A 12,630-nucleotide genomic window follows, 5' to 3' on the forward strand; every position below is an offset into this window, starting at 1 on the left:
CAGTGGCAGATTAGTATTATTATTTTTTCACTTAAGTAGAAAACGATCTCACACACTCAAAAGCTTCGCTCCAGGAAAGATAGCTAGCTAGCTTCTGCCAGCTTCTACACGTGACAAAACGGGGCGCAGACGATGGATTTGTTTTATGGCGAGGCACAATCTCTGCCGCATCACCATCCCCTTCCTCGATTGAGTTCGTATTTCGCAACACTTTTAACGGCATACATCTTTCCTAAAACACGTTCTGCGAGTAACGTGCGCTATATTTACTGAAACTAGTATCTTACCCCGCCCCGCTGCAAAAAAAAGGGGTCGCGTTTCTGTTCAACACGCGCGCAAACAAACCTGTTCGTTCCCCAAACTTCAACCCCTTCAAATAACCCAGCCAACCCCAAGCGAAAAGCCAAGCTCGGCAACTATCCGACCAGGCACAAAATCCTCCTCGAGTCTGGGAAAACCTCTCGTCCTCCGCGGGCAAAACCCGCAGCCCCTTCCCGAGAAACAACCCCCTCCCCGTTGCGTGGCGCTTGCGGCTCCTCGGTCGCCCCAAACTCCCGCTCTCCCTTCGAAGGCGCCTCGTTCGCCGCCAGAACTTCCCCCGAGGCGAAGCCAGCCACTTACGCGTGAGGATCATCCCGCCTCGGTCCTGAGCGCTGAGCGAAAACGGTGCAGCTTCAGTCTGCAGCTCACTTCATCGCCGCCGAAGGAAACCAGAGCGGGAGCCGGGAGCGTGGCAGAGGCTGTGAAGGGCTTGCCGAAGGCACAGATCCCGCCCCGCCGCTGCGCAAGAGAGACGATGCGCCCGCCGGCGCTACTGAAGCGAATGGAGCGAGGCGCTGCTGCCTCCACCCCGGCTCCACCCACCCCGCCGACTTCTCCGGGCGGCCGGCGAAGCGCTGAGGGAAGCAGGCGGCTGCCTCAGCCTCGCAGGCACCTGGCGACTTCCTCTCCTCGAGCGAGGGGCTGGGCTGGGCGGACAATAAGTAGGCACGGTCGCTGTTGTGGACGTGACTGACAGCGACGTGCCAGGAGGGCCTGAGGAGCTTATCTATATCAGTGCTGCCTCGAGGTGTGTGAGGAGCACCAGGATTTAATTTTCTGCATGAAAATACAGGGTGGGTGGGTGGGTGTGAGAAGACAGAAGGATGCCCCCTTTCTGTTCCATCTTTGGGCAATAAGAAGCTTCCACAACAGCTTGCTGGATGAGGCCCATGACCCACCTAGTCCAGCAGTCTCAGGGTGGCCAACCAGAAACCTCTTCCCCTTGTCAATGAAGAGCTGACTGCCCTGTTCTATTTTTGACTTTGGTGGGGGACCCAGCCACTAACACAGGGAGGGAGGTCAGGGCAGCCAGACAGAATGGGCAGCAGGGATACAGAACTCTCAACCACCTCAGCCAGCTCAGGGAGGATGGGAGTAGCTTTCCACAACAAAGGGAAACTCAGGCTTATGTAAAGCAACCAAGGCCATTCTTGAATAGAGAAAAGGTGCTGTGCAACCAGAAGCAAAGCTTTTGGCACAGAAATTTGCAACAGCAAGGTAGCCACTGGGTGTGAACTGAGCCACTAGCAATGTCAGCTCCCTGCAACCATACCCATAATAATACATATACCTCCTTCCTGTGCATTGTGTATTTTTAGATTGTGAGCCTGAGGACAGGGACACTCTTAGCAGTGATTTAATCACACAGCCCATCCTCTCACCTTGTTGCCTCCAGGTAACAGGGCTGTTGTGCCTTGGAAAGACTTCTGCCTATGACCTTCAGTAGCCAGTTGGGAGGAAGTTCTTTCCCTGTTCTTTTCTGAAAACCTCTAAAGAGTAAGATTCCATGGCCTGTCTTTTAGCTATTGCAGAGATATCCCTAGTTAGCAGCTTGAGTAAAATCGCATAAAATGGCATATGTAAGTTTGGAAATTTGTTTCCTTATTGGCACACGAATTGAATTTAGATTAGGAATTTATCAAGTATTGGGTCACCACAGTTCCAGAGCTCTTTTTATTACTCAAGAGAGCCTTTCACTCAATAAGCTTCCTAAAACCAGTTTGTCAGGTCAAGCATTTATTTATCCTATGCTTCAGTTAAGAAACTGAATTCACAAGAACAACAAGAGTCTTATGGCACCTTAAAGGCTAACATGTTGATTATGGACTAATATTTTGTGGCCCAGAGTCCAATTCATAGAGGCAGAAGGTACATTTCTTAAGGCTGCATATAAAACATGACTTTCCCCAAAGAATCCTGTGAACTGTAGTTTACCCCTCACAGATGTACAAGTTCTAACACCTGCAACAAACTACAATTCCCAGGCTTGGGGGCGGGGAGCCATGTGCTTTAAATGTATGGTGTGTGTATGTAGCTGAAGACTACAAAACCTTCTAATTAAGTAAAAACCAACAGATTAACAAAGAAACATTGGTACTTAGGAACAGTCTAGTACAGAAGAAAAAATGACCACCTGTCATCTATAGGTCCCAGCTAAAACTAGCCAAACATACCATTAAGGACCTACAGTCTAACCTGGACAATGACACTTCCTTTTCACAAGCTGTGGGTGATAGGTCACTTACAGCCCACTAACCCAAAATAGCTACTTACCAGCAATAAAAGACCACAAAACAAACACATACAGAGGAAACAGTACCTGCAACAAATCCATATGTCAAGTCAGGCAACACTATTACAGGACATCATAATGAGAGCCACAACATCACCTGCTTATCTTCCAATGTGATATATGTCATGTGTTAGAAATCTCCTTCTGCATTCTACATAATAAGTAAAAAAAGGCCAGTCCTTATGGAAAAGAATCAATAGGCATAAATGACATCAGAAATGGGAGTATTCAAAAATCAGTAGAAGTTTTCAGTCTTAACACTCTGCTGCATGAACAAAGGAATTTCAAAGGAAGGCTCCAATGTAAAACTGCTGAATTCATCAAGTAGTTAAATTCTGTTCATTTAGATATAACCAGAGACAAATTGCACATCTTATCTCTGTGCTTATTTTACATACATTCTAGATGTACTCTTCTTAAGTAGGGAGGGCAGAGGAAATTAAATGCAGTTTACACACACACACACACGCGCGCACGCGCGCACACACACACACACTCCACAGAAATGGTGAGGTATCTTAACGTCATAACTAAAGCTCTGGATGACTCTAGTCAAGAGGAAGCACTTTTAAGATTCCACATTTAAAAGTAAGGCTATGGTACAATATTCACTTGCATTGGACTAAGTTTCATTGAAATCAGTGCAACTTACTTCTGCACAAACATAGCGGATTGTTTAGTTAGTCTTCCACCCAAGTAGTAAGATGGACATGAAATGACACATGAAAGGAAAATTAAAAACAGAAATAAAAAAAATGTGTGTGGGCGGGCATGTAAACTTGTGGGCATTTATACCACAACACCCACATCTTCAAAGAATCACTGCTTATCTAAAGTTGCAAAAGATACTCTGTGGGTAGTTCAACATAATGTTCAAAACATAAACCCACCCAGCATGCAAGCCGTCCCTATGAGAACACAAGCCAATGTTATACCAAATCTTCCGTCATACAACCCTTTTTTAAGTGAGATATTGCCATTATTGCCTGTAAATATCAGTTTGTATGCAAACAAACTGCATAATGGTGTATAGCTTTTTAGACAGTTGTTTAGCCACTTAAGCGTAATGGAATTTACTTACAAATTAAATTTCACTTATTTCAGCCTGCCGTTAAGGGCTTGCATGCACTAGCTGTTTGGCAGTTCTCCAAATGATTCTATTTACACCCACTGAAAATTAATTGTCAAAGGCTGTTTTGTACTCCATATGATCTCAGCTGTGTTTGAAAAACTTCAACTTCCTGTATCACTGAGCTGACTTACAAAAATACAGACACAATTCTGGGATATGATCAAGTATCTTATTCTACATTATGTAAGGTTAGTGTGTTATTTTGCACCTATGTTTTGCCAGAAGCTACATGTGGAAAATTGAGAGGGTGTGTGTGTGTGTGTGTGTGTGTGTGAGAGAGAGAGAGAGAGAGAGAGAGAGAGAGAGAGAGAGAGAGAGAAAACCATTATCTGTTCCTATGAATATCCTATGCTTCACTCTAATCACAAAAATCCACCTACAGGTCACCCTTTTTCTATTAAAAATATGTCTTTAGAGAAATGTGTGAATTTCTTATCTGTCTCACCAAGTAAAACCCTCATAGCTTTCACATATTATCTATAATAATCTCAAGTTTGCCACTGAATGTGAACTTCAAAGAGTCAGAAAGGCCAGATCCTAAGCAATTGTACCTGTGTGATAGATATGCATATCCTATTCACACTTCATTTAGATGCATTTACATAAAACACTCTGCAAACAAGACTGCACATTCAGGAAGGGATTGCAACACCTTGGGGTCAAGGGTGGGGACAGGAAGAATCAGACAATCTGCTGGTTCTCAATTACAAAATGGCTGGGAATGAGAAGTAATGTGTTTTCCCAGTGCTGCCTTAACATGCTCAAACATGACAGCCTTTTCATAGGCAGATACAGGAATAAATAACAACACAAAATTTGGGTGGTTTTATAAGAAGAATTAGACAAATTCATGGACAATAAGGCTATGGGTGGGTACTAGCCATTTTGGCTATGTTCTACCCCTCCAAATACCAGTTGCCAGGAAAAGATTGCACTCAGGTCTTCCTGATTGGTTTCCTAAAGGCATCTGGTTGGCTACTGTGAGAAAAGGTTGCTGAGCCTGGTAGGCCTTTGGTCTGATCCAACAAGACACTTCTTATGTACTTAATTAGTGCCTATTATTATTATCATTACATTTTAAATTACTGCTGTTATGCCATTTGTTTTATTTGTATGATCATATTGCAATTTGCAAGATCACACTGTGGAGGTTGTTTTAATTTTAGTTTACTTTGTAATCTGCTTTGAGTGCACTAGTTTCAAAAGAAGCTTATAAATAAATTGTGGGATAAATAAATCAACAAAATGTTCACAGGCACTCAATAGTTCAAAGAGTGTGATCTCTTAAGAGCATATATGGTATCTCTGTACAGGTCCAAGGCTCTCTCACTTTTAAAAGGAAGATGCCTAAACACAGTGTTAAGGTGTGGGGAAAGAAACACAAAGATTACTAGCATTCAAGTTCCCACTGTGTTGTAATCAGGTGTCCTAATTTAACTGGCTAGCTGGGATTAATAATAATTTTTTTATTTTTTTATATGGATTTTGTCTAGACAAAAATAGTTTGTGGTTTCATCAGTAGCAAACTTCAGCATTTAGGATTGCTCAACTGTCAGGATGCATTTCAAGGATTTCCTATCATTCATTGCTGTAAGAGGAGTTGTGGGTGGGTGGGTGGGTGGGGGATGTTCACAACTAGAATCCAAAACCATATATTCAGATAGGGTTGTCATATTTAAAAAAGTAAAAACCAGGACATCCTGAAAGTCGTTGAGTTGTTGTTGTTGTTGTTTTTTAGGGAGAAACCACTGAAACTGTTGACTTGACTTGCCTAAAATCAAGGACAAAGCATCACCTTTCGGAAATTCCCCCCGGAAATCAATTCCATGCAGATGTATGGCAGCCCTAATTCAGATGATCTCTTACCAGCGGAATTCCTATAAAATTGGGCTGGGGGGTGCAGAACTGTTGTGCTGGATGTCACTCGCTTTTATGAAGCATTTTTAATGCTATGCATTTAAGTCTATTTTAAAATGACGGTAGTTGTCCCAAGGGTAGCTAACATGGTGCCCTCCAGAGGTTGTGAACTACAGTTCCCATCATCCCAGCCCACTTCTCATGCTGACTGGGGCTGATGGGAGTTGTAGTCTATAGTATTTGGTGAACAGCATGTTGCCTAGCTCCCTTCAGATTTGAGGAAGAGCACAAGTGTGATTTAAGCACACACTGTATATTTATACCAAATGTTTATTCTCTTTTAGATTATATTTAATGTAAAGTGGGGTTTGTTAAATATATAAACTGTCCCGTAGAGAGATTCCTACCTACCTAAATAGGACTGGCAATGCACCTACCCACACAGATGCTACAAGGTGCAAGTTTTTTCAAGTGTTTGCTCACAGCACAGATGGCAAAGCCTCAACAAACAACAGCCCCGATTTATCTGATCCATTCAGCAACCAGATTAGACTTGCTTCAAGTTTTCCCTTTACTTGCTTTGCTTTCCAAGCCCCATGATTCATATAGCACAATGCTACCTGAAGTTATGCACACCAGAATAGTCTTTAAAAGGACCAGCTATGTCAAAGTGATTAGCCAGTCACAGAAAAGGAGAGCGATAAGGTATTAGCTAAATTGTAATTTCCTAGAGTAGAATTTAAAACACACCTCTAGATCTTGCTAAGAAAAGGCAGAGGAACATAGGGAAAACTGAAAGGTTATAGTTATTAGTTAAGAGAACTTAATAATTATGAGTTTGCTCATTTCTCAGATATTTGCTAAGCTGACTTGAAACAGAAGACAAAATATGTTAACATTGTAGCTTTTTGTTTGTATAATTGTTTCGTATAAATGACTGGCGTCTCCAAAACTTTTTCTCAACTGCTTAGTATTTCAGATTCTGTACGGTTTAGTGACAAAGGTGGGACTAATTTCAACTTAGCTTTTAAACTGCCAATTCTAGTTATTTGCTAAACTGAAGTAATACAGATGTAATCATATACACCTGGGATCTCGAAATGCAGTCTAGTTTAGGGATTCTCCACAATACATGGAGTATCTACGAAATGGAAGCAATCTTGGGGACAAATATACCCTTATTTGGTTATGAATTATCCTGCAAGTCATCTCAAAGCAGCTCACTTTAAACAAAATTCCCAAACTATTTAAAGATTATAAAATAATCTCTTAGGTCCTAAGTAGGGCAGATGGGGACAATCCTAACTGCCAGATATGTTACAGCTGACACAATCAAGCCTGGACTCCACCTCCAGACTATTTTTTGAAGAAGAATATGCATTCCTTTTCCCAAGCCAGATTTTGGCTTACTGTGTCTTCTCCAAGGGACAAAGCTGGGTTGCCTAGCTTGCTTCATGTCCAATTTAAAAAGAAGATCAGACTAAGGGCTAGGTAGAATTAAAATGCAATTTTATTTTTTATCTATCATGTTTTTATGCTTTTATCCCGACCCTTCTCCCAAAGCAGGCAGGGCCAAACTTGGCCCTCCAGATGTTTTGGGACTACAACTCCCACCATCCCTAGCTAACAAGACCAGTGGTAAGGAATGGTGGGAATAGTAGTTCCAAAATAGCTTGAGGGTCAGGTTTGGAGATGCCTGTCTCAAAGGATCCCAAGGCGGCAAACAAGCAATAAAACAATAAAAGGGCAATTAAAAACATCTTTAAAAACACCCTCAGTGCAGGTGCAGACTGTAAAAAATCCCAATACTGATGCAGCCATTAACTGATGGACATGCGTAAGCCCTAGAAATCCCTACCCAGCCACTTCAGACACAATTGTTCAGAGTAGGCAGCTGGGTTCTTCTTGAAACTAAAACCTGCTTTTTCTCCTTTTCAAGTAGCAGCATATGTGCTTGCGGACAAATTGCAAATGGAGAACTGAGCTTTGTGTTCTGTAAACATTTGGGGGCCCATCACTTTATGGGGATAATATGTGGGACAGTAGACTTTGGCAATGGGGAACCAGTAGCCCTCCATATATTCTTGGACTACAACTCCTATTGTACCTGACCATTTGTCATGCTGGCTGGGGGCTGGAGGGCCACAGATTCCCCATATGTAGTCCAACCTGAATATTTAGTAAATCAACTCAGATAGTGCCAATTGCTATAAGCCTCCAGTGACCTCCTTCCAAAAGGACACTAACTCTGTTGCAGTCTGTAAACTTTTCAACATTCAGAGAAGTCGGGTGGGTGTAATAATTGTGCATTGGTTGCATCAAGGACTCCATGAGCCATGTTTGTCAGGGTACACATTTTAAAATAATATTGGATCACTAATGTTTCAGAAAACTGGGTCCCTCTTCTCTTCCAAAATGCCACAGGTATATCCCTGGGATCAATTATTCTTCCTTTCATGTATTTTCTTCCTTTAATCCCCCCTCTTTTTTAAAGATAACTGCCCCTGAACTCTAATATCCTATACTTCAGAGGAAAGCAACTTGTAGAGTACACACATTCCAGAAAACTACACTAGCAATGCAAGACCGGCACTGTTCCAACAACTGGAGTCATTTGGAGCCAACCCCCTCCCACCCTCTACATATTTGAACTCTGATATCACTAGACTATTCCCTATGTAATCATGCCACCACCAGAAACCCTGCTTGCTCTCCCTTACCATGAGTATTCAAAGGAACTGCTTGAGCTATAATTGTGGACACAAAGCAAAGTTTATAACTGCTAGAGTTAGCGAATTGTAAAAATGAATAAATGATAGAATTTAGATAATATTTGGAGTACTAAAGGGAAGATGCCAGGCCAGGGCCTCACCTGAGATAGAAGTCCTGAAGAATGAAAAAAGTTGCTTGAAACAAGTCATTAACCAAACTGGGACAGCTGGGACAGAAGCACAATAACCTGGTTGATGGAAACGATCAACCAGGTAGGAAGCTCTGCTGGTGAGGACAGGAGGTTGCCAAGGTGATGGGGAGGATGTGATGTCACATTAGAAAAATACTGTCCTTTTAAAATTAGAGGTCTGGATAAGGTGGGCAAGCAGACAGATGGGGAGCTGCTGCTTGGAGCAGGAGTACATAGGAAGAAGAAAGGAAGTGGGCAGAACTTCATAAGCTGCTGTGAAGGGCAGAACTATCTTGCGCAGGCTGGGACAGATGCATAGAGAGGGTATGCAGGATGCCTTGGACTCTAACGTTGCACTGCTGTGGAAAACAAGACCCTATTAACATGCAATGCTCCAAACTTTCTCCAAAGTAGACCAGGTGCAAATATGTGTACAATAAACCATATTTCTTAAAGACACTAGTCTCCACTTTGCCCTGATTTCCCAATGGAAACACAAATCTGGGTGAGCACCTGGACCCCCTGGGATCTTGCTACTGCTTGGTAGAGATTGGGGGTGGCGTACAGTCTGGGTAGCAACATTTTTAAAAGTGCACCTAGCTTTATTTTCTGGGCTCTTATCTATTCAGTGACCTCCATTGTAAATATATACAGTAGAACCTCTACTTACGACCACAATCTGTTCTGGAGGTCTAGAAGTCGAAATGGGTCACTGGGAGAGGCGCCGTTGTGCGCAGGCAGCGATTGCCCGCTTCTGCGCATGTGCAAACAGTGGCAAACCCGCCAGTTACTTCCGGGTTTGCTGCGGACATTGGGTGAAATGGACACGAGCGGAGGCGGACGTAGGAAGAGGTTTGACTGTAATTCCCAGTTTAGCATTAGATGCATCTACTTCACGCTGTTCACCTCTCAACAAGGCATCTGTATTATATTGTTTTTTGTTTTGCCTGCCAAGCTTGTAGGGAGCATGTGTTGATGAGCAACTACAGAAATCCAGTAACAAAATAGGACTCATAAGCACTTTGGTCTTTGCCTCATTATGTATCCTAACAGAACAGAAATTATGCAAGAACACAATATAGTCTCTCTCTCCCACCCACATCAGTGCCTAAGGGGCATTCTCAGCATCCTCTGGAACATGCCAACCTAGGGAGAGCCTGATCTAGGCTGTGATAACTTCTCCATTACATTACAGTAGGAGACACTTAGAAGCTATGCAAGTCCACCACACCTTTTAAAAATCTTCAACAGTTTTTGGACATTTAATCTACATAAGGGAACAAACAAGAAAATTATTCTTGACAGTATGTTTCAAGGGCAGAACTGAAAATTACACTAAAGAAAGAAGCTGCAATAGATACATGGATAAGTAAAATAACATACTAGGTAGAGATGACAAAATAAAGGCCTATTTGCACCCCAAAAGCATTTATGCAGCTATATTCTACATCCACTGTTAGAGGTATGCAGCTGAATGGCAGTTGCGAGGAGAGAGCTATTGCACTGCTTCCAAGCTTCCCACAGGCATCTGTTCAGCCACTGTGAGGACAGGATGACATGCAGTATGATCACATCTTATGCACATTTAACTTGTGCAATCTCAACCAAACCCAGTTGAAGGCAGGCTGGTTGAAATTGTGCAGTTAAATCCAAGCAAATGGAGAACTAAAAAGCTCGTTTTGTGCTGGGTCCACTTTGGGTTACCTGGTGCAGAAAGAGCTCTTAAGCTCTCCCCCTTGCTTGAGGGGCACTCAGTGCTCCAGTTCTGGGATGTTCTTGCAAAATCTCCTAAGCACCTGACATGTGACTTCTTTGGTTTTTGAATTTAACCTCCTCCAGCTTCCTCCAATGTTCTGATGGCAGCCCTTCTTTTTTGAAAAAAAGAATTAAGTAAGAGGGTTGTTCAGAGTGAAAAGCAGCACAGCTGCTCCCCTGCAGCAATGCTATCCTTTCTACCCCCTCCAAAAGCAACACATAGACTTGAGTACCACACTATTAGCACTACAGACTGCACTTTGGGAAAGAATATGGCTGGGCAGCACTCAACTTGATAAAGCACATTCCAGTCAGGGCTTAAAGGACAAGAGTCAGATGCATCTTCTGATAGATTCTTTTGCAACTGACTAACCTTATTCCCTGCACCCCCAAGTAAGAGGTGTATTTGCTTTGGATGAAATACCCCCTTTAAGCAGAGCAAAGTAAACCCTCTGTTTCACATTGTGAAATCTTAAGGGTTTTGACAGCTTTTACACTGCATATGAATCGGTCTTTTGTTTCAGCAGTTAATACAAAAGCTGACTCCTGGGGCCATATCACAAAGCACAAGTATGTCTGTATGTGCCTTCTCCATTCCGTAGAATAAAATGGCTAGGATGTGCCAGCAAACAGGAATACTACTGAGAAAACAAAAGCAAGAGTCAGATACGTGCAAACATGCCAGTCTAACCAAGTAACAGCTACAGGGACTGTGTGATATAGCTAACAATGTAAGGATGTACTTATTGAAGAAGAATAAAGGAAAAGGGTGGGGGAACAGGATTGTTTTACGTTAGTAAAAGCAGCAGCAAGAGGAGGAACACACATTGATTGCATGTTACCTTGAGATGTGAGATAAGTACAAAATGTGCTTCCTTCTTTGCCCATAGCACACATATATAATTCTGCTAAGCAATGTAGCCTAAAGTCAGGTGTTGGGAACCTTTGGCATTCCTGGAGTTTCTGAACTACAATACCTATCATCCCTGGCCATTGGCCATGCTTACTGGAGCTGATGGGAGCTGTAGTTCAGCAGCATCTGAAGCGTCAAAGGTTCTCCACACCTGCCTTAAGCCTATTCCTACTGGAATTTGACAAGAGTAAAAGGTGGGGGCCTTATGATCAATAAATTGATAAAAACTTGGGAGTACACAGAAGTTAGAAAAAAAACTGTTTACAATTAGTTTAATTTAAGAAGGGTTTTCATAGTTGTTTCCATCACATCACAGGTAATTAACTCCTTGCTAATTTAAGTTGTGTGTAGGCAAATGCTGTAAGATTGTAACAAATTCCTAAATGAAATAGTAACCAATACCCATTTAGCAACTTAGCTTCCCACACAGTTCCCCCAAACAGGTGTGGATGCTATATTAGCATAAGCACACACATTAAAATTACGGGGTGGTGAAAAAGCCTTGGGGAAGTGGGGGCAAAGATGAACAACAGTGATTCATCATCTGTTTTGGATACACCATCTGTGTTTGTATGTGAGCTTTCAGAAAATGTTTTTATATATATTACATGTTAATACATATATATATATAAAAACATATAAATGTTTTTATATATATTACAGTTCTGACAGAGGTTTTAGTCCTGTTGCTTTTGCTTGACAGATGTGAAAGATGAGACCTGGAAGACCCACTTAGCTCAATTTAACTGATTCCTATGATAGGTGACAGGTGCCAGAGCTACCTGATAAAGAGCAGATTGTTTGCTGTAAAGGATACTTAAAATTGTAGGTGCAGGGGTGAGGACCACAGCAGGGAGCAAAGCCCCCGTCCACCCACTTCACTGTCTCAATCCAGCATGGTGGTAATGGAGGGGGTTGCACCAGCTATTTGTAATATATATATATATATAAAAGATATTCTACACTTAAAGGAATACTATAGTAAAAGCATCATTGCAATTCAGGAAGCTTCTAGAAGCTGCCCCCCTCTCCACACACACATAACAACTCCTAAGTATACAAGGAGTTAACACCACAATCACCACTTCTAAAGAAAGTTCACTTTAAGGTTTCAGCCATCAATACAAAGACAGCTGCTTTGGGCTGCTATCACATGACAACAGCTTTGAATGTAGCCAAGTCATCCAAGCACAAAAGAAGTGTCATTCTAACAAGACATCTGTGCAAAGAGTCAGACAATCCTAACCGCAGCATTTCAAAATAATCCAGCAGTATTCTTTGCATGTACTCTGTGGTCTCACAAGTAAACTATTACAGTCATACCTTGGGTTGAATGTGCTTCAGGTTGAGAGCTTTCGGGTTGCGCTCTGCAGCAACCCGGAAGTAACGCGCTCCATTACTTCCGGGTTGCTGAGGAGCGCATGCGCAGATGCTCAAAATGACATCATGCGCATGCG

The 12,630-nt window shown here is 42.4% G+C and overlaps 1 protein-coding gene across 4 annotated transcripts in view; it reads right to left on the reverse strand.

The window, feature by feature from the left end:
* LOC309332748 (rho GTPase-activating protein 7-like) overlaps positions 1 to 12,630 on the reverse strand; it is a 99,692-nt gene that overhangs the window by 29,505 nt on the left and 57,557 nt on the right. The window contains exon 1 of one of the 4 annotated variants that reach the window (XM_081845926.1): positions 622 to 778. The exons of the other annotated variants lie outside the window; for them this stretch is intronic. Coding sequence (XP_081702052.1) covers positions 622 to 634 — 13 coding nt within the window. The 5' untranslated portion in view covers positions 635 to 778. Of the gene's footprint in view, positions 1 to 621; positions 779 to 12,630 lie in introns of those variants that run through there. 4 annotated transcript variants of the gene reach the window in all.

Source organism: Podarcis erhardii (assembly GCF_964252035.2).
Source record: "Podarcis erhardii genome assembly, chromosome: 2".
Classification (NCBI taxonomy): domain Eukaryota; kingdom Metazoa; phylum Chordata; class Lepidosauria; order Squamata; family Lacertidae; genus Podarcis; species Podarcis erhardii.